At 49.4% G+C, this 22,809-nt stretch overlaps 1 protein-coding gene across 3 annotated transcripts in view; it reads right to left on the bottom strand.

Moving 5' to 3' along the window:
* FRMD6 (FERM domain containing 6) overlaps nt 1-22,809 on the bottom strand; it is a 184,662-nt gene that overhangs the window by 38,637 nt on the left and 123,216 nt on the right. For all 3 annotated transcript variants that reach the window (XM_048486073.1, XM_048486075.1, XM_048486074.1), the window contains one exon: nt 1,320-1,574. In XM_048486073.1, coding sequence (XP_048342030.1) covers nt 1,320-1,418 — 99 coding nt within the window. In that variant the 5' untranslated portion in view covers nt 1,419-1,574. The remainder of the gene's footprint in view (nt 1-1,319; nt 1,575-22,809) is intronic.

Here is a 22,809-nt window from a genome sequence, read left to right as displayed (position 1 = left end):
CGAGCCAGACTCAAAAGAAAGGAAACAGCTGCATCAGCGACTCTTAAGCAAATCCAGCTGCTCAGAGGAGGAGGAGATAAATGGGCTCGGCCAAAGAGACAATGGGAAGGAGATGCTCTAAAATATTGTCACCAGGGGCTGCTTAATGGGCTACTGACCCGCAAGAGAGAAGGGAGGGAAGCGCTCGATGTGGCATTCGACAGCCGATCTGTTACCTTTAATGTCCGTGGTTTCAAATAGCAAATTCCCTCCCAACACCTGAGAGAAAATGCTTTGCAAGAGGCAGGAGGGTAACTGCTAATGGCTAAGCAATTTTCACAGAACAGGTCCAAGAGTTGACCTGTGGCCACATTCTGACTATTTTGACACAGTGTGCCAGACATTGGTTTGTTGCTGAAGAGGCTGTTTTTGACCTTAAAGCTCATAACGGGTTCCCATCTTCTCAGGAAGTCTAAAGATGTCATTATCAGCCATGGAAAGCATTCGGTCATGTAATATCTTTCACAGATACTAGACCAGAGGTCCCCAATAAATCTAAATAATGAATAAATAAACATATCCAGGCTTCCAAAAGAAAAGAAGAAGAGTTTGGATTTATATTCCCCCTTTCTCTCCTGCAGGAGACTCAAAGGGGCTGACAATCTCCCTGCCCTTCCCCCCTCACAACAAACACCCTGTCAGGTAGGTGGGGCTAAGAGAGCTCCGAGAAGCTGTGACTAGCCCAAGGTCACCCACCTGGCGTGTGTGGGAGTGCACAGGCTAATCTGAATTCCCCAGATAAGCCTCCACAGCTCAGGCGGCAGAGCTGGGAATCAAACCCGGTTCCTCCAGATTAGATTCACGAGCTATTAACCTCCTACGCTACTGCTGCTCTGCTTTCCACAGGGCTTCCGCAGGAGAAAGTACGTAGAAGAAGATGAATCCGTGTCCTAATCCAGCTCTTAAGCGGCTCTTTATATCGGTCCCTTCCTCACTGAGAAGAGTTTAGATTTATACCCCATCTTTCTCTCTTGCAAGGAGACTCAAGGTGGCTTACAAGCTCCTTTCCCTTCCTCCCCCAGCACCCTTGTGAGGTAGGTGGGGCTGAGAGAGTTCAGAGAGAACTGTGACTAGCCCAAGGTGACCCAGCAGGAATGTAGAAGTGCGGAAACGCATCTGGTTCACCAGATAAGCCTCTGCCACTCAGGTGGAGGAGTGGGGAATCAAACCCGGTTCTCCAGATCAGAATCCACCTGCTCTTAACCACTATACCATGCAGGCTCTTGGGAAAAAATCAGAGGTGGGGAGCCCCAAAGGAAAATCCGCACCAGTCCACTTACATTGATGATGATATTGAGGGAGTCGTCGTTGGGGAGGAAAATACAGATGCTACGGCGGTCTTGCATGATTCTGTTATTGTGGAAGTTCAGTTTGTTCATCGTGTTCCGGGCCTTCCCCCGTGCGTCGTTCAGTGAGCCGTTCCGCAGCTGGGTGGAAACCTCAGGATCGAAGCGCTACGTGGTCGGCAGGCTCTCTTCATCACTCGCATCCCAGGAAGCTGGGCATCTTGGCATCTCCCCCCACGGGCACCATCACTGGGAAAAGACGAGAAGGACAGAGGAACGTTAGTCAACGTGTATCGAGAACGCTGCCCAGTAGCGCCAAATCCGTGCAAAAAGAGATGGTGACTCGGCCGCAGGAGGGAATCTGTGACCCCCATGGACACCCCAGGTCGAGGGCTGTATTCTCCACCCCCCCCCCCACACACACACACATTGTGCCAGCTCTGCAACCAGAATAAATGACGTGCATATCCATTTGCCGACTTATTCTTGCTTCTGTACAGAGTTCTCGTACCCCCCACATTTCGAGTCTTGTATCACGCAGAAACTCGGGGGATGGATGTTTAAATTTGTAAATATCTGTCCGGGGAATTTAGTCCCCCCTTTATCCGCTCCCTACTTTTTCACCCCGAGGTTTTGGGACCGGGACAGCTCTCTCTCTCTGCAGCTCTGGCCCCTTCCGCACAGGCAGAATAATGCACTTCCAATCCACTTTCGCAATTGTTCGCAAGAGGATTCTGCTATTCCGCACAGTAAAATCCAGCTGCAAGGTGCACTGAAAGTGGATTGGAAGCGCATTATTCTGCATGCGCGGAAAAGGCCTCTGCTTTCCACAGGGCTCCCGCAGGAGAAAGAACGTTGAAGAAGATGAATCCGTGTCCTAATCCAGCTCTTTATATCGGTCCCTTCCTCACTGAGCTCTCTTCCCCCCATGACCTCACTCAGACCAAGCTGGGATGGAATTAAGGGCTAATCCAAGCCTATCTATTTATCATCACCTTGAGATCTCAGTTAATCTTTTATTTGTACTGGGCTAACAGAAAGCAACAGAAGGTCTTAGAAAGTTAACTTTCCATTCTTTGTTCACTTTAATCAAACAATACTTGGTTGTGGGGGGGGGGGTGGAAGGGAAAGGAATAAATATTAAATATTAGACCTCAAAGACGTTGATGGGCAGGAGATACAGGACAGACCAAAGAAAATACTGATTTATACAATACCTATTCAAATAATGTGACTAAAATGTGCCAGAAACATAGATGGCTTTAAAAAGAAGTTAGACACTTCCACGGAGATCTACTGACTGCTATGGGCCATGGTGACTGAGGGAACCTCCGTATTCAGTGGCAGTCAAACTCTGAATGCCAGTATGAGGCAACGTCTGGAGCATGTCCTGTTGATGGCCCTCCAGAGGAGCTGGTTGGCCACTGCGTGAGGAAGGATGCTGGACTAGATAGACCACCGGTCTGATCCAGTAGGGCTCTTCTGATGTTCTAATGAAGACCTTGGCCTCCATGCCCTGTTGTTGGACCTCCAGAGGTTGGCCACTGTATAAAACAGGATGCCGGACTAGATGGACCATCGGTCTGATCCAGTAGGGCTCTTCTGATGTTCTTATGAAGGCCTCAGCCACTATGCCCTGTTGTTGGACCTCCAGAGGTTGGCCACTGTATAAAACAGGATGCCGGACTAAATGGACTACTGGTCCAATCCAGCAGGGCTCTTCTGATGTTCTTATGAAGGCCTCGGCCACTATGCCCTGTTGTTGGACCTCCAGAGGTTGGCCACTGTATAAGACAGGATGCCAGACTAAATGGACTACTGGTCCAATCCAGCAGGGCTCTTCTGATGTTCTTATGAAGGCCTCAGCCACTATGCCCTGTTGCTGGACCTCTGGAGGAGTGATTGTCAACTGGGTGAGACAAGATGGCAGACTAGGTGGACCTTTACTGGTCAGATCCAGCAGGGCTCTTCTGATATTCTTATTTCCGAAAACTGCCTGCCTCCAGACCCCCCCCCCCCCCCCAGCCAGCCCAACAAGGGTGCTGCTGAACAATACCAGGCCTATTCTTCATGGACCAGCTGCCAAGACGCCTCACGGCTAAAAGGAGATGCTGGTGAAGGCCTCCAACATGACCTCATCCCTGGTTTATTTTGGGGCTGCCTCAGACCAGTCGATGCCCCTTTCTTCCAAAACAAGACAAAGTGGCCCATCCGGCGTACATTCCTGAGGCGTTAAGGGAGCCACCGTCACACTGAGGGCTCTTTGTGTTCAGGGTGCTTGTAAATAGACAGAATGAACTAATGGTCGAGGTGAAGCCTACGCAGAGATAGAGGATGGCAAAAAACAGACCCGACTGCTTCAGTCTGTGAGAAGGTGGCGCCGGCTTTCAGTGCTCACCCACGCAAACACTCCCCGCAAGCAGAAATCTAGCATATTTTTTTATCCTACTCTTCTCCCAAAGAGCTCAGAGAAATACACAAGACACTTCCGTTCCTTGTTTTGTCCTCACAACTGGCCTGTGCCGTTGCTTAGGTTGAGAGAGTGGCCGGCCCAAAGGTTACAGCCTTGAGCTGTTTTATCTGTTTTAATAAAACAGGAGCAGCAGTGGCATAGGAGGTTAAGAGCTCATGTATCTAATCTGGAGGAACCGGGTTTGATTCTCCACTCTGCCGCCTGAGCTGTGGAGGCTTCTCTGGGGAATTCAGATTCGCCTGTACACTCCCACACACGCCAGCTGGGTGACCTTGGGCTAGTCACAGCTTCTCGGAGCTCTCTCAGCCCCACCTACCTCACAGGGTGCTTGTTGTGAGGGGGGAAGGGCAAGGAGATTGTAAGCCCCTTTGAGTCTCCTGCAGGAGAGAAAGGGGGGTTATAACTCCAAACTCTTACTATTATTATTATTATTAGTTCATACCCCAATGGGAACTCAAGTTGGCTTACGTAATTCTCCTCTCCTCCCTTTTACGCTCACAACAACCCTGTGAGGTTGGCTAGTGTGAGAACATGTGACTGGCTCAAGGTCACCCAGCCAGGTTCCATGGCAGAGTGAGGATTCGAACTGGCTTTTGCCACATTCAGACCTGGTTGTGGCCCATCTGTGGAGGGGCAGCATAACCATCTTCTCAATAAATAAAAAAGATCCAGTGAGAATCGGGCCACAGCTGGGATTTGAACCCGGCTCTCCAGATACTCAACCTGGTACCCCACAATGGCTCTCCTGTTACGAAAAGGTTCCCTCCCACTCTTCCCAGGTTTCTACCTGCAGGATTTTCAAAAAGGAGTGATTTGCAACCTGCCGTTTGAAATGGTATAGTCCACACTGTCAGGTCAGGGCTCTACCACTTCATTCCACGGCATGCGAGAAGCACGGCGGAACTGCCCGTTCAGCGCCTGACCTCGTTTTCCAAACAGCTGTGAAATAATGTGTATGCGTTAGTCCAGTGGTGGCGAACCTTTGGCACTCCAGATGTTATGGACTACAATTCCCATCAGCCCCTGCCAGCATGGCCAATTGGCCGTGCTGGCAGGGGCTGATGGGAATTGCAGTCCATAACATCTGGAGTGCCAAAGGTTCGCCACCACTGGGTTAGTCTGACGGAGGTGTTGCGGGGCGGAAATTTGCAGAGGTAAAGCCACAAACAGGAGGAGGATTTAACCCTTCCCTCACCACGCCAGCTCTGCCTAGCGGCTTTCACCCCACGTCTGGCCTGGGTTATAGGGGCATATAAAAACTGCATCAAAATTATGGGGAAGATTTAAAGACCAAAGGCCCTTCTCCTCCCTCTTTTCCTTTTCCCCTTCCCTTTCAGTGTGCGGCATGAACGTTTCCGATTTTACGGGGGATTACTGTTTATAGCTTTAATTTTCGACGGTATTTGATTCCCCGTGGGCTGAGGTTAACGGCCCTGGGACGTGGATGAGCGCGTTCTCTTTATCGATTGTACTGTTTTGTCTAATTGGCTGTTGAAAGCCAACCTGAGCTAGTATGAGGAACAGGTGGGGATGGGGGGGGGCATACATTAAATAAAATCCTACAACCCGCTCTGCTACTTCAAGCGATGCCTCCTCCAATCCTCCGAAGCTGTTCCAAAAAGTCCTGAATGTTGTGCTCAACACTTTTGCTCCAGATGTTCCCATCTTTACACATATCAGGGGCGATTCCAGGTTCGGGGGGGGGGGGCGCTCTCCTCCTCTACCCGTCCACCACATCCCATGCTTATACCCTTCATCTCCCTCGCCCACCAGCATGCCACCCACCTGCCGATGTGCCCACCCACCGTATGCCCTCGAGACTTTCTATTGCCCACAGTTTCCCAGAATTACCGCTCACTTCCAGACTGCAGAGAACAGAGTCCCTGTACAAAATGGATGCCTGGGGGTGGGGGACGACTCTGTGGCATTTGTAACCCTGCCCCCCACCCCGACACTCCATAAACTTAAGAAGAAGAAGAAGAGTTTGGATTTATATCCCCCCTTTCTCTCCTGCAGGAGACTCAAAGGGGCTGACAATCTCCTTGCCCTTCCCCCCTCACAACAAACACCCTGTCAGGTAGGTGGGGCTGAGAGAGCTCCGAGAAGCTGTGACTAGCCCAAGGTCACCCAGCTGGCGTGTGTGGGAGTGCACAGGCTAATCTGAATTCCCCAGACAAGCCTCCACAGCTCAGGCGGCAGAGCTGGGACCCTTTACAACCCGCCACCTTGACCCCACACGGGACCACTTTTTAAACAGAATAATTTCACAATTTCAAAAACATTTTGTCGACCTCCATTTTGTCAGCCGCTTGTGGGACAATTCTTCGCAGGTCTACTCAGAAAAAAGTCCCACGGGGCTTACTGCTGGATAAGCCAGTACAGAACTTAACCATTCTTGCGTGCTCGCCTATGTGCCTCTAATGCAATCAGGAGTCTTGAGCAACTTCAAGACTAGTGACGCTTCCGCTTTCCTTGGCTGGAGCCTGTGAGATGTTGATTCATTTGCCTGCATGTTTCGCAACAAAAAAGAAAAGAAAGGAAATATTTTGCTACTGTTCCCAGAACACAAAAATACGATTCAGACTGGCGGCTGAAAGCGCTGGCCAAGGAGTTAATAGCATTGCTAACATAACAAGAAAGAACACGGCATTAAAAATAATAATAAAGACAACATTGTGAATGATATCCGGCCCCCAATCCCATTTTTTAGGATGATGCACCCAGGAATTCCTTGATCTCCTGCAGAAAATCGAGGCTGTATGTCTGTAAAAGAACCCTGCGGCCTGTCTACCTTGGAGTTCCCTCTCTGCCCCCACCGCTGGAAATCAAAACAGGGCAAAAGAAGAAGAAAACGGCTTTGCTTCTGAATTTGGGCCAGTCTTGATTTTCCCACACCCTCCATTCTGGGCCTCCCCTCTGTAGAACAGTAATATAGCCTTTCTACACACTTCAGCAGTGGCCTAGCGGTTAAGAGCAGGTGCACTCTAATCTGGAGAACCGGGTTTGATTCCCCACTCTGCCACTTGAGCTGTGGAGGCTTATCTGGGGAGCCACATTAGCTTGTGCACTCCTGCAAATGTCAGCTGAGTGACCTTGGGCTAGTCACAGTTCTTTGGAGCTCTCTCAGCCCCACCCACCTCACAGAATTTGTTGTTGGGGAGGGGGGAGGGAAAGGAGATTGTAAGCTGCTTTGAATCTCCTTACAGGAGAGAAAGGGGGGATATAAATCCAAACTCCTCCTCCTCCTCGTAAGTTGAGCAGGTCGGGGCCTTTCCAGTCCTGGCACCCCATTTACGGAACTCCCCCTTCAAACAAATTCCTCAAGGCAGCCGTGTTAATCTCAGGCCCTTTCCGCATGGGCCATTTACAGCATCCTAGGGACGGCAAAAACGCCGCTCCTAGGGAGCTGTTCGCAGGGGGGCCGCAGCTGCATCTCAGTCTTGCCGCCCTCGCTCCTCCCCCAGTGGCGCGAAGCCGCCATTTTCCCGTTTTGGAAAACAGCGGCTGGAAGGCGCCATCCCCCCCCTTTCCCGATCGACATATCTTCCCTGCGATCTTCCGGTGCGTCGCCCGGGCCTGGGGACACCCCCCCCCCCGCGACACCAGAGCGGTTGCACAGGGCAGGGGGGCTTGTCCCCTGACCTGGGCGACGTGCCGGAAGGTCGCAGGGAAGATACGTAGATCGGGCGACGGCGCAGCGCTGCGCCGTCTTCCCTGCCTTTACCGGGACTGTTCGTGCGAACGGTCCCAGGGGTGTGTGTGTGTGTGTGTGTGTGTGGGCGTCGTATACGTCAACGCACCCCCCAGTGTGGCCGTGCGGAAGCGGCCTCAGATAGCTAAGACTTTAAACAGTTTCTATTCTAGCATAAGTTTTCCGTGGACTAGTAGTGACTTCATCAGATGCCTGCAGTGGATGATTTCTAGGTAGATGTTGTGTCTCTCTCTGCATTTACATGTTTGTCCCTCTCTGAATTTATATTTTTCTGTCTATTTAGAGAGTGGGAAGAGACAAAAAAGAAAAGTAAAAATCCGGGTCCAAGGACCATGCGATGCAGGAAACACAGGATCAAATGGAAGTATGCGTTGTGTAAAGGGTGGGAAGGAGACCGCCAGATCTCAGAAGCTAAGCAGAGTCAATACTTGGAAGAGAGACCACCAAGGAAGGCTCTGCAGAGGAAGGTGATGGCAAACCACCTCTGCTTCTCACTTGCCTTCAAAGCCCCTTGTCGGGGTCACCATATTAGGCGGCACTTTACACACGGGGAGGGCACATATCAGCAGAGTCAAGTTAAGCGTTTTCCACATTTTTGGCCCACAGAGCGCAAAAGGTTTGTCATCGCTAGGCTATGTTGCTTTTCAAGAAATGAAAAGAGGAAACTACCGAATACTAAAAAAACATGCAAGTGTACTATCGAAAGCTTGTACAGCTGGAATCCATGGGCAGTTGTGGGTTTTCAGGGCTCTGTGACCGTGGCCTGGTAGTTTTCGCTCCTAACATTCTGCCCTCATCTACAACAGGCATCTCCACCCATACGTGCGCAAATGTGCCTCGCCGCCCTGTGAAGTGGACAAAACATACACCCTGCCACACAATCATTCCACGCTGTGTCATGGAAACAGACACATTTTTCCATGACCGGCCTTTGAAGATACCAGCATAGATGCAGGTGGAACATTAGGAACAAAAACTACCAGACCATGGCCACGCAGCCTGAAAAACCCACAATAGCCGACACGCATGTGCCAAATTGCAGGATACACAGCCAGCCAGAATGCCAACCTCCAGGTGAGTCCTGGAAATCTCCTAATATCACAGCTGAGCTCCAGACTACAGAGAACAATTTCCCTGCAGAAAACGGCTGCTTTGGAGCGTGGGTGCTACGGCGGGATATAGGTTTTTGGTTGAAATCCCATCCCAAATTCCGCTTCCAAAGCCCCCCTCCTCTCAAATCTCCAAGAATTCTTTTTCTGTATACTGTTAGGGTAGGTAGGTTGGTCAGGTGTAGCCAGTTCCCTTGTTGGAGAAATTAGGAATATTTTTTAGGTTATCCTTGCAGTAGCCATAATTACAGTAGTTTTAGTTTAATGTTGTGCACTGATCTATTGTTATGCATTGATATATTAAGAACATAAGAACTAGCCTGCTGGATCAGACCAGAGTCCATCTAGTCCAGCTCTCTGCTACTCGCAGTGGCCCACCAGGTGCCTTTGGGAGCTCACCTGCAGGAGGTGAAAGCAATGGCCTTCTGCTGCTGCTGCTCCCGAGCACCTGGTCCGCTAAGGCATTTGCAATCTCAGATCAAGGAGGATCAAGATTGGTAGCCATAGATCGACTTCTCCTCCATAAATCTGTCCAAGCCCTTTTTAAAGCTATCCAGGTTAGTGGCCATCACCACCTCCTGTGGCAGCAGATTCCAAACACCAATCACACGTTGCGTGAAGAAGTGTTTCCTTTTATTAGTCCTAATTCTTCCCCCCAGCATTTTCAATGAATGCCCCCTGGTTCTAGTATTGTGAGATATTGACATATTGTTGTAAATGTATTGATACTGATTTATTGTTAATGTTTTGATATGGCCCATTTTGATTTGTCCGTGCTCTGTTAACGTATTGTTGATTTATTGCTATCGTACGGATTTAGTATGGATAGGTGTGGAATTGTTCTTAGTTGCTGCTGCTACTGGTTTAGCAAATTGTCAGGCTTGAGATGTTTACTATGCTGCTTCTTGTTGTTGAGATGTTATTGCTCTTTTGCTGTTATGTCTTGAAATATTGTTTACGTTTGATATGTTACGATCGATGCTGTTTGCTGTCTGATTCGTCTGTTGTTAAGCCGCCCGGAGCCCTTCGGGGGAGGGTGGGGTATAAACCAAATAAATGAAATGAAATTTTCCACGCCAGCGTTGCTACTCCTAGCTGAAGCCACATCCACTGAGCAGGGACTCGGCTCCCTCCTCTGCGAGGAAAGCAAGTATGTGAAAAATCCTGCGTCGGTTTTAGGCTCCGTGCCCAGAGAATCGGTAATGGAGAGGGCTCCCTTTACCCCCTTGCAAAGTTCCCCATGGCAGCGTGTTCCCGATAAAAGCGTTACAGCTGTCCTCGGAGACTGGAGCAGAGAACACACGATTGCATTTCACAGGCAAACGCAGTTTGACAAGAATGCCTTCGTCCAGCGCACTTCGCACACCAAAGCAAAGGAGTTTTTGATAAATTCCACTTGAAGGAGATGCCGGGAGAAGAGGAGGTGATTCATCCCCGGCAAACGGCCCTGAAGCCAAAGGAGTCTTTCCGCTTGGCAGTGCCCCAGCGAGCAACCCACAAGAAGCCTGATTGTTTGACATTAGGATAATGCAGTTCTCAAAAGTGACAGTTGCGCTTACACAGTGTTTGTTTTGCGCGTTTGCGAGCGTTTAGGGGGCACTGGTCGCATGTGCCATCAATCCTTTCCACACAACGCAAAGAATACGTGATCAGGCAAGGAATAAAACATTTTCTCCGTGTCGTTTCACCTGGGTTTTTAGCCCAGGATGTTTTATTTCTAGCCTGATTTTTTTTTATTTGCATGCCGTTTCCGAGCAATTCTGTTTGCAAAAATGTCCTGAAAACGTTTTCATTTGCTGTGCGATCGCTTTAAAACGTTTTCCGTGCCTCGTTGCGTTTGTTGGCGTCATTTCTTGAACATGCACCAGCTGCCATGCTCCATTTCTGTCAGTTTTTTTTTAAATTTCAGGGGGTCGTGTCTACGTAATTACATAGACATGACCCCTAAAGAATCACAGCACGATTCTCTGAACTTTTGTAGCTATGAATTGAAGAAGAAGTTTAAGAAAACGGAACCACCACAAAATGGCAGCCGGGAAGCGTTTTCAAAGGGGTGAGTGTGGACAGACGGAGTTTTTTTTGAAAAAGTTTGCAAAACATTTTCAGGGATTTGCACAGATAGGGTCCTTGTTAGATTCACGTTCAACAGTAAGGGATCGACAAGATTTTGCGGGTATAAGCTGTCTCATGCCAAAGCTCCCTTCTCCGGATATCATGCCCTTTAGCCGTTCTCGAGAAAGACTGCCTTCAGTTCCTCTGGATAACTCCTTCCCTTCCTCTCCCCACAACAGACACCTTGTGAGGTAGGTGGGACTCAGAGAGTTCAGAGAGAACTGTGACTGGCCCAAGGTCCCCCAACAGGCTTCACGCGGAGGAGCCGGGAATCAAACCTGAACCCTCAACCTATCAATGTCAGTCAGTGTAGTAGAGGAAGAAGAAGAGTTGGATTCATATCCCCCTTTCTCTCCTGTAAGCCCCTTTGCTTACAAACTCCTCTCCCTTCCCCTCTCACAACAAACACCCTGTGAGGTAGGTGCGGCTGAGAAAGCTCCAAAGAACTGTGACTAGCCCAAGCTCACCCAGCTGGCACGTGCCCAAGCTAATCTGGTTCACCAGATAAGCCTCCACAGCTCAAGTGGCAGAGCGGGGAATCAAACCCGGTTCTCCAGATTAGAGTGCACCTGCTCTTAACTATTCCAAGCTGGCTCTTAAAGGTTATTACCAAAACTTTGAAAACGATCCAGAACTCAACCGGTAACCAGTGAAGCTGGTTGAATACCATCTTATGTGTTCTCTCACTAGAGTCCCAGCGAGTACTCTCGCAGCCACATTCTGGGCCAGCGGAAATTTCCAGAGCAATCTCAAGGGTGGGTCCACAGTGTAGAGAAAGTTGCCTGTTACAACTTGAGGAATCCCCCCAGTGACAAGAAGGGCTTCCCTCACTGGGTCAGTCATGGCAGTCTCTAGCCACGACGCCACATGCTCCCACAGTCTCCGAATGGCTTTAGTTTCAAACTGGCAGTTCCATTGTGCATCAACACCGTGCAATGTCAACTCTGCACCAGGCATGAGGGCTTTGAAAGGCATGGGCTGCCAAGGGTTGGATCCACACCTCAGATCTGACCGAAGTTGCGGTGTGGAGTGAAGGAAGCATGGCAAAGCAGCTGCGTTCTGCTTCGAGACTTGGTCGAGGGGAGGGGGTGGAGGGAAAGAGCCATCAACCGGGTCCACCGAATACCTGCAGCTGTAGCACCTCAGGGCGGCGTTCCTGTCGTGTCTGATCAGCTTAAGCCGGCCTTCAATTTGAGCAAGTTAAAAATAGAGGCAGCCGCAGGAGAAGCAGGTGAGAGACAGCAGGCAGGTTTGCGGAGCTGAGAGGAAAAACTGGAGCCGAACCAAATTAGCAGAAGGAATTAAGGCTCCGGATTAATAGGAACGGAGTGTCACAAGCAATGGAAGACTGAGCCCCGGGGCCGCTGGAATTGCAGCAGGGGTCACTAGCACAGCCGTGGCAAACACAGGCATTGTGACACCTCTCTCCTGCCCAGTGGCCTGCTCTGATACAGTGGTCTACTCTGATTCAAGCCAATTTAGACCGTGAGAGGACGATTAGAGGAAACCTGATTGTTGCTGCCATCACTAGAACCTGGATCCAAGACATGCAGCCATTTGGGGGTTGCTCTCTCCAAAGAGGGCTACTTTGCTCTGCTCTACTTTGCTTTGCTCAGCAGTGGCGTAGGAGGTTAAGAGCTCGTGTATCTAATCTGGAGGAACCGGGTTTGATTCCCAGCTCTGCCGCCTGAGCTGTGGAGGCTTATCTGGGGAATTCAGATTAGCCTGTGCACTCCCACACACGCCAGCTGGGTGACCTTGGGCTAGTCACAGCTTCTCGGAGCTCTCTCAGCCCCACCCACCTCACAGGGTGTTTGTTGTGAGGGGGGAAGGGCAAGGAGATTGTAAGCCCCTTTGAGTCTCCTGCAGGAGAGAAAGGGGGGATATAAATCCAAACTCTTCTTCTTCTTCTTATCCTGGGGCCATTTGAGTATCTCAATAAGCCATTGATTTCTTCACGCCTTTGGGAACTCGCCGTACTATTCTGGAATGGCAGAACATCCACTACAACACAAAATACACAATCCCTTTCTATCTAATACACAGTCACCCCACCCTTCCTCTATCAGGCTTCAGGCTGGAATACGTGCCCCCCCCCCCCCCCAATATGCATTTCATCATCACAACAAGCTTACAAAGTAGGCCAGGCTGATAGACGCAACCGGACCAAAGTCACCCTGCAAGTTTCACAGCGGCATGAGGACCTGGAACCAGATCTCCCTAATTCTACATCATGCTGTCCTTTTTGCTATCCCAATCAAAATCTCCTCCAGAAAGGGAGCTGCAAACTCACTACCCTGTTTCCCCGAATATAAGACATCCCCTGAAAATAAGACGTAGCAGAGGTTTTGCTGAAGTGCGAAATATAAGGCATCCCCCGAAAGTAAGACGTAGCAAAGTTTTTGTTTGGAAGCATGCCTGACGAACAGAACACAGAAAAATAAGACATCCCCTGAAAATAAGACATAGCGCATCTTTGGGAGCAAAAATTAATATAAGACACTGTCTTATTTTCGGGGAAACACGGTAGGAAACAGACATGCATTGAAGCACTTTACATGTTATAGTCTCACTGCTATTTGCTGCGATCTGTTGGCCAGGAGCAGACAAATAGCACCACATACTTCTAGAGAGGTGCCTCTGAGTTCAGGGGGCTGCGTGATTGCTAATGCTGCATCTATACAGCCAAAGGCCTTGTAGAATAATAGAATCATAGAGTTGGAAGAGACCAGAAGGGCCATCCAGTCCAACCCCCTGCCATGCAGGAACACACAATCAAAGCACTCCTGACAGATGTTCATCCAGTCTCTGTTTAAAAACTTCCAAAGAAGGAGACTCCACCACTCTCAGAGGCAGTGAATTCCACTGCCCTGAAGTCAGAAAGTTCTTCCTAATGTATAGGTGGAATCTCTTTTCTTGCACCTTGGATCCATTACTCTGTGTCCTAGTCTCTGAGGTAGCAGAAAACAAGCTTGCTCCCGCTTCGACATGACAATCTCTTCACATATCTGGTACATACCTAACTCATCCTAAACTACAGACCCCAAAACAGTCCTGGATTAAATGTAAAGAACAATAAGCGTGGCGGCGCTTCAGTACAGAATATCACTGCTAACTCTGAGTTTTCTTTGGAGTGGCGTAGGACGTTAAGAGCTCGTGTATCTAATCTGGAGGAACCGGGTTTGATTCCCAGCTCTGCCGCCTGAGCTGTGGAGGCTTATCTGGGGAATTCAGATTAGCCTGGGCACTCCCACACACGCCAGCTGGGTGACCTTGGGCTAGTCACAGCTTCTCGGAGCTCTCTCAGCCCCACCCACCTCACAGGGTGTTTGTTGTGAGGGGGGAAGGGCAAGGAGATTGTAAGCCCCTTTGAGTCTCCTGCAGGAGAGAAAGGGGGGATATAAATCCAAACTACTCCTCCTCCTCCTCCTCCTCCTCTTCTTCTTATGACACGGGGCTTTAAAATAAGTACAGGATTACGGAACCAAGGGAGAAGGGGGCACCCCAGAATGTGAGAAAGGGGCACCACCCCCACAAAAAAGTTAGGTCGATTTCAGGTGAACTTTGGTCCTACAAAAAAGGCCTCTGTCATATACGTGTATTTTACAGGTAGAAACACAGCCAATCCCCTGAACTAAAATGAATATAGATCGACATGACTCCATCCCATCTTGGACCCCTTCTGCACATGCAGAATAATGCACTTTCAATGCACTGGATTTTACTGTGTGGAACAGCAAAATTCACTTGCAAACAATTGTGAAAGTGGATTGAAAGTGCATTATTCTGCATGTGCGGAAGGGGCCTTAGTGTCGCCACTTGGGGAATGTGAATGCTGACCACTAAAGTTACTGACTATAAGCACACACGCTGATATCGTAGCAGCAACTGGGAGTAGCCAGTTTAACTTGTATATACATATTATCACAGTATCAGTATGGCTATATAGGCTGGCATGCACCTATGGAAGCTAGATCTAGTAGACTATCAGTAGACTGTAGGCCTATATACCCAGTAAAAATTTACATACATACACTAAGGTGACCAGATGGTCACCTTTGTGAACTGAGACGGGGGGTAGGCGGCCGCCTGCGCGCGTGCATGCCTTGTGCCCCAGAAGGCAGTGCTGCAGCCTCCCAAAAATTGGGACAATTGAATTAACCTGCGGGACGCGGGACAAATTGTTCGAAGGCAGGACTGTCCCACCAAAAGCGGGACGTCTGGTCAGCCTGACATACACATATATATATACATACACTCATTCATTGTACCTTTACTGGCATATTAGAGGATTATCACAAGAGCATAAACGTATGAAGGTCATTTAAAAGAAAGGTTTTTTAAAAAGTCCAAATACTGAACTTAAAAGTTTAAAATATTTTCTAAATACTTGGCTACTGCTAAAGTAATCTGTGAATTGCAGTCACTTAGCAAAAAGCGAGTAGCCTGAAAACTGGATTGAGTGGTCCTTGTGGTTAGCAGAGGATGAATCAGGGATACGCGTAGACTGTTGAGAAGGTTGCATTCCAAGAGTATGTGGGATATAGTATCTGGGGATTTGCATCCGCAATGACATAGTCTTTGTTGTTTAGGTATTTGGAGATATCTTCCAGAGGAGACAGCTGATGGAAAGCTATTAAACGTGCTAGCATAGGAGCTCGATGTCGTTATATGCATACATACACATGTACTCCCATTTCCTACTGATCAACAATTTCAGCAAGCTTTTATCTATATATATATAAAAAGGGAACCGTGAGTTTGTTACTCACGACCTAATGCCGAAACGCCTGGACCGAATCCTTCAAATAATTTCCCATGATGTCCCTTCCCGTGTTGGGCATGTTTTCAGACCTTCGCCGGGCTCCTGGGACACACTGGAGGCCGGGAAATTGCACGTTTCCCCCAACCTGCGGCGGCCCAATGAGGGGCCGCCGTACTGGGGCGGCATGGCTTGCCTGCCTTTGCTGCAGCTTGTGCGTTCACACCGCGCACAACCGCCTGCAGCCGGAAACAGGAAGAGGACAGAGGAGCGCTGCAACCGAGGCTGCAGGGAAAAGACGGTATGCCTCTCCCCTTCCTCCTCCCTTCCGTTTCTAACCCCCTCTCCACGGTAAGCCACAGCGAAGCGTGGCCGGGCCCGCTAGTGTTTATATGTATCTGTATTTTGCATTTTTACCCCGCCAATCTCCCAAGGGACTTGAGGCTTACATATATAAACATAAAATACAATAGTATAAAAACAATACAAAAATACAAACATTAAGCATAAACATTAAAATCAGCTAATAACAGGATGGCACAACAGCCTATCTGACAGGGTAAAGGAGTTTCAGTAATGTCATTTTTTCGTTGTTGTTTTGAAACTTCAGAACGAACACCCCAAAATGAAGCGTGCTCAATTAAGGGGTGCATGAAAAAGAAAACAGGCAAAAGAGAATGAAGGAAACGGAAGGGCCCGATGGCATCAGTCAGATCCAATCCGGCACTGCTCTAGAAGACCTGCGGTTGTGTAGTCCCAAAGGCACCTTTGCTGGGCGAATGGCACAGCTGCACAAAACAGGGCACCTCGGCCTCGGGCGCCTTTCTGCATGTTACACAGAACTGAAAAGTCAGCTCGGCCGCCGAAACTGCGTGCAACGGACTGGGTTTGTTTAAATGAAGTGCTTCTCTGTGCTACCACGGGAAGCGAGGAGAGAAGGATAGAATTAGTAGGTCTTGGAAACGGCTACACCCTCGAGGCAACGGGAAGTTTTGCGGCGGTTCCGTAGCATATCTGAGATTCAGAACGTGCGGGATTCCCTCCGGTCCTGAAATGACTCTATAAGTGGCCGCAGGTCAGTTTAAGTGCCCGGACAGGGCCAAAAAGGTTTTTCCTCCAAGTCGTCTGATGTATTTCTATAGTTGTGCCTACTGAATTTGGGAAGGGGGGGTGGGAAGGAGGGGAAAAGTGCTGGAGTCAGGGGAAATTCTTTTCAACCATCTGTTTCTCATTTCCACAATGAGATCTTTGATTCCTTCCACACAACGCACACACAGAATGACGCTGCCAAGTTCCTTCCCTCCAGCCTCTGCTAAATGCTAGAAAGTGACTTTGCTGCAAAAACTCCTTTGTGGACTGAGCACCGAGAAAAGGAACCTGCAAGTTGAACTCCTAAATTGGCGAGTCACATCAGAGAAGGGAGCCCAGCTTTTTTGTCAATTGCTCTCGAGATAAGCTAAATTAAAGGATAGCCAACCAGCAATCCACAAGGGGGGAGAAAGCCCACCAGTGATCCACAAGGGTGGGTCAAGTCAACCAGCGATCCACAAGGGGGGCACAAGCCAACCAGCAATCCACTAGAGGGGGTCAAGCCAACCAGCAATCCACAAGGGTGGGTCAAGCCAACCAGCAATCCACAAGGGTGAGTCAAGCCAACCAGCGATCCACTAGAGGGGGTCAAGCCAACCAGCGATCCACAAGGGTGGGTCAAGCCAACCAGAGATCCACTAGAGTGGGGAACAAGTCAAGTTGGTTATGCCACAGGCTTAGTTTGGCTCAGCTCACTCCTGCGCATCCCAGCCCGCTAAGGAGTCTAACAGCAAGCGAAGGGGCTCCCGCCTCCTGTTCTAGTTACAGCTGATACCAGACAAAAGCTTCCTTCCCGCTTCCCCTTCCAACAACAGAACATTGAGCCGTGCGGTGTAGCGGTTAGAGTGCTGAACTAGGAGACTCAGGTTCGAATGGAAGCTCGCTGGGTGACCTCAGGCCTGACCCTGTTTCTCTTCAGCCTTGATCACAGTGAGGATAAAAGGAAGAAAGGAGGACGACGTCAGTTCCTTTGAGTGCCACTGGGAAGGAAAACGGTGTATAACAGAACCAAATAAAGAACCATTCCAGGAATTATCTATATTGACAGCCAGGCGAAGGGCTCTTTTGCCCTTTTTTCCCCTGGTGCGAAGAGCAACAGGGGCAGAATTGTGCAGTGGTCAGAGTGCTGGGCTGGGATCTGAGTGAGGCAGGCTCAAATCTCCACTTGGCCGTGCGGCTTGCATGGGCGATACCGGGCTCTTTCATGGGCGAGCCCACCTTGCAGGGTTGTTGTAAGGTTAAAAACTTCAGGGTCCTGTTGGAGAACATAAGAACAAGCCAGCTGGATCAGACCAGAGTCCATCTAGTCCAGCACTCTGCTACTCGCAGTGGCCCACCAGGGGCCTTTGGGAGCTCACCTGCAGGATGTGAAAGCAAGGGCCTTCTGCGGCTGCTGCTCCCGAGCACCTGGTCTGCTAAGGCATTTGCAATCTCAGATCAAAGAGGATCAAGATTGGTAGCCATAAATCGACTTCTCCTCCATCAATCTGTCCAGGCCCCTTTTAAAGCTATCCAGGTGAGTGGCCATCACCACCTCCTGTGGCAGCATATTCCAAACACCAATCACACGTTGCGTGAAGAAGTGTTTCCTTTTATTAGTCCTAATTCTTCCCCCCAGCATTTTCAATGGATGCCCCCTGGTTCTAGAAAGGTGGGGGTATAAATGAAATACATAAATAGGAGCAGTCCCAGTATCCTGAGATGAGAGAACGACTGGAAAACGGGCAGAGCTGCTGCGGAGCCTTTCTGTCTTACTGCCTTTTTTTGGTTCGTCTCAGGATGGGAGAATCATGCACACCCCCCCCCCCTTGAGCTTCTTAGAGAAAGTCGGGGGGGGGGGGAATAAAAATGCAACAGAATTTAAGGCAGTGAGACCGAAAGGCTCCACGGCGGCTCTGCCCGTTTTCCAATCCCCAAGTGGAGATTTGAACCTCTCAGATCCCTGCCCAGCACTCTAACCACGGCACGACACTGTCCCTGTTGCTCTTCGCATGAGGGAAAACAGGGCAAAAGAGCCCTTTGCCTGGCTCTCAAGGCAAGGGATGCTTATGGCGCCCGACCGCCAACCCGTCACCGCATTCAAAGGCCTGCGAACTCACTCCCAGCTGAGCTCTGCAGCTAGCAAGCATCGTATCTCATGCAAGAACCTCGGCAGGGGGCCGGCGGCTCGCTGCAAACAGAACACAAATCGAAACTAATGGGAACTGGCACCGTGAGCCGCTGCTCGGAGAGGCTGAATTTCCCGGCCTTGACTAGGACATCGAAAGCTACAGATAAGGCAGTGGACAACTGGGGGGGTGGTGAGCGCTCCTGGGAAATACACGCTCGGCGCACCAGAAACCCGACGAGGCTCCCGTGGGGCAAAACATGTCACCTTGGCCCTTATCGCCGAACAAACAGACGGGAGGTTGAACAACTAGCCTCGTGGTGCCACTGGAACAATCTAGAACTGAACACACTTAAAACCGTAGAAATGGTGGTAGATTTCAGGAGAAACCCTCCCATCCTACCTCCTCTCACAATACTAGACAACACAGTATCAACAGTAGAGACCTTTAGATTTCTAGGCTCCATCATATCTCATGACCTAAAATGGTCACCTAACATCAAAAATGTCATCAAAAAAGCACAACAAAGAATGTTCTTTCTGCGCCAACTCAGGAAGCTCAAACTGCCCAAGGAGCTGCTGATACAGTTCTACAGAGGAATCATTGAGTCTGTCATCTGCACCTCTATAACTGTGTGGTTTGGTTCTGCAACCCAACAAGATCGACACAGACTTCAGAGAATAATCAGAACTGCAGAAAAAACAATTGCTGCTAACCTGCCTTCCATTGAGGACCTGTATACTGCACGGGTCAAAAAAAGGGCTGTGAAAATATTTACTGACCCCTCGCATCCTGGACATAAACTGTTTCAACTCTTACCCTCTAAACGTCGCTACAGAGCACTGCACACCAAGACAACTAGACATAAGAACAGTTTTTTCCCGAATGCCATCACTCTGCTAAACAAATAATTCCCTCAATAATGTCAAACTATTTATTATATATTTATTATATAATTACTGCACTACTTTTTCATCATTCCTATTACCCATCTCCTCCCAATTATGACTGTATGACTATAGCCTGTGCTGACATTTCATTTTATTTTATGATTTTACATTTTATGTTTTTATTACTATTGATTGTTTCCTGATTGCTTACTAGACCTATATGACAATCATTAAGTGCTGTACCTTATGATTCTTGACAAATGTATTTTCTTTTATGTACACTGAGAGCATATGCACCGGAGACAAATTCCTTGTGTGTCCAATCACACTTGGCCAATAAAGATTCTATTCTATTCTATTCTATTCTATTCAAACGGCAGGTTCAGAAGCCGCACGGGAACAAACATTTAAAACGGAGCACGTTATTTTTAACTCTGGCGGCTCGACAGCCGTTCGAGATCCAACGGCTCGCGTTTCAAGGCAGGTAGGCAGAAACAAAGGAGCTGGCCGCCCCAGAGCAGATTTCCAGGAGAGGGTGGCGGGGGTGGAGAGGCGGAATGGGGGGCCCCCACACTCTTAGCAGACCAGGTGCTCGGGAGCAGCAGCAGCAGCAGAAGGCCATTGCTTTCACCTCCTGCCTGTGAGCTCCCAAAGGCACCTGGTGGGCCACTGCGAGGAGCAGAGTGATGGACTAGATGGACTCTGGTCTGATCCAGCAGGCTCGTTCTTATGTTCTTATGTTCAGAGCTGACATACCCAAAACAGGCAGTGAGACACAAAGGCCCCTTGATGATGTCTTCTAGGCAGGAGAATTGTACTGCTCCTGTTCATTTCATTTATACTCCAACTTTCTCCTGAATGGAAACCCAACGCTGCATACAGAATTCTCCTTCCTTCCATTTTATCCACACACCCACCCTGTGAGGGCGGTCAGGCTTGGACAGTGTGACTCGCCCAATGAGCTCCCATGGCACGAACAGGTATTGGAACCTAAGTCTCCCAGATTGTAGCCCGACACTATTAACTAAACAACAAACAAAGAACCTTTATTGGCATAACAACATTATATACACAGATCCACTTAACCAAGTAGAGGGAAGCTAAAATAAATGGACAGAAAGAGAAGGCTGATGTTCAGGATTTGCTCCTAAAGCGTTGTTTTATATACAGGTCCAAAAATTTGGTGACTGCATCGTTTACATCACTACTGGAGCTGTCCAACAGAAAGGTGATCTTTTGCAAGTCAGATGCATACTCTTTTTTGAGTAGCAGAGGTGACAGGTGTTTGACTCTAGGTCCTGTGTAAAGTGGACAATAAAGTAGAATATGATCTATAGAGTCTACACAGTTCCCATTGCATATGCATAGCCTTAGGTGGTAAGGGGTTTTAATGTATCTCCCTGTCGATACGGCTGATGGAAGGGCACTGCAACGGGCCAGCATCATTGCTCTACGGAGCCTGGGCACGGTTATCTGGTGCAGGTATTGAGCCCCCTTATTACCAGTGTAGGTCATGCCTAGAGCTAAAGGAGAGCAAGTCCTGGAAGCCTTTTCGAGTAGGGTCTGACGTTCCTGGTCAAACAACCTTCTCCTCAGAAGCTGGAAAGTCTCTTTAGAAGGTAGCATGGCCAGATAATCCAAAGAATAGCCTAATTTGTTAATTTTTGTTTCTATAATGCCCCACCATTCCGAGTGGCAAGAAGTCTTGAGGGCTTTATATGACAAGGAGGCTGCATCACGGTTGAAACAGATGCGCAGCCAATATTTGAGCGTGGCGAGCCACGCTCTTGTCTCTAAGAGATGTTGCCCGGTTTCGAGGCACAGGGTGGCGTAAGGCACGCAGTGAGGCATGCCCAAAAGTTTAAATAAGAAGCGAGATTGTACTCGCTCAGCTGTGTTGGACCAGGAGCCTATCCAAAGTGGGACTCCATATAATAGTTGCTGGACCACCTTGGTGTTAAAGACTTTTAATGCTGCAGGCACAAATTGATGGCCCTTGTTATAGAAAAAACGTAGGATTGCTGATACACTGACCATGGAGTTTGTGACACTATTAACTACTATGCTACACTACCAAGAGCCAGCATGCTGTAGAGGTTAGGACTGTAATGGGTGGCCTCCACCCCAGAATGGGGAGCAGGCACAAGTTCCACACACCCGGTTAAAACCACGGGCCTTCTTAGCAGCCTCGAACTTTTACTGGGGACAAAGAGGACAGACAGTGTCAAGAGCACTAAATTCGGCAAAGCCAGTTCTGACAAACCTAGCTTTTGCCACCCGCTTTATTCCCTGCAGATCCCCCCCTCCCGAATTCCCAAGAAATGGTGAAAAACAGTCTGCAGAGCTGAGGCACCCCAAGGTCGGCAGCAGATGGTAAGAAGAAGCCACCTGGCTTCCTGCCCCACGAGATAACGGATGTGGCTCCGATTCCCATGGGACCAGGGTGTCGGGGAAAGCCTAGTTATCTACAAAGCATGTGAAGCCATAAAGTGAAGATCAAGGAAAGAATGCCCCAAATGGCATTGGTGGCGTATAGCAGGCTGGTTATTTTAGCTGCATTGATTTGTAGTATGAAGTGGTTACAGTGAGGCAGGAATGCATCTCAATCACCTAGACCAGGGGTCTGCAGCCCGCGGCTCTTTCAGCCTTATACTGCGGCTCCACATGGCCTGGGTAGCGTGGGCGTGTCCCCCCAGAGCAGCCACCATCCCTCTTCTGCCATCCCTGCAGCCACCATCCCCTCCGCTGCCCCATGGAACAGGTGGCTGCCTGCTCTGTCGGGCAGAGGGGGTTTCCCTGCCCGGCACCTCCACCTCCCAGCGCTGGAAGGAAAGGTGAGTGGAGGGGCCGAACCGGAGGCGGCTCTGTACGGAGCCACCTCTCTGGCTCAGTAGACCTTCGGGGTCGTGGAAAACCGGTCCAAATGTCTCTTTGGGTGGTAAAGGTTGCCGACCCCTGACCTAGACGCCATCCCTCCTGACAACAGGCAGGCAACGGCAAACCACCTCTGATGTGACCTGGACGGCCCAGGATGGCTTCCTGTAAGCTTAGCAAGGTCAGTCCTGGTTAGTACTTGGATGGGAGACCGCAAAGGACGTCCAGTGTCGCTGAAGCAGGCAGTGACAAACCACCTCTGCGTCTTTGGTCTTGGAAGCCCTATGAGGTCATCATAAGTTGCAAAGGAGGTCTCTGTGCTCAAGGCACGTGCTCGCCTTCTAGCTTGACACCG

Source organism: Sphaerodactylus townsendi, linkage group LG02 (assembly GCF_021028975.2).
Source record: "Sphaerodactylus townsendi isolate TG3544 linkage group LG02, MPM_Stown_v2.3, whole genome shotgun sequence".
NCBI lineage: Eukaryota > Metazoa > Chordata > Lepidosauria > Squamata > Sphaerodactylidae > Sphaerodactylus > Sphaerodactylus townsendi.
The sequence above is the reverse complement of the archived record's forward strand: the minus strand, read 5'-3'. Positions and strand labels throughout refer to the sequence as shown.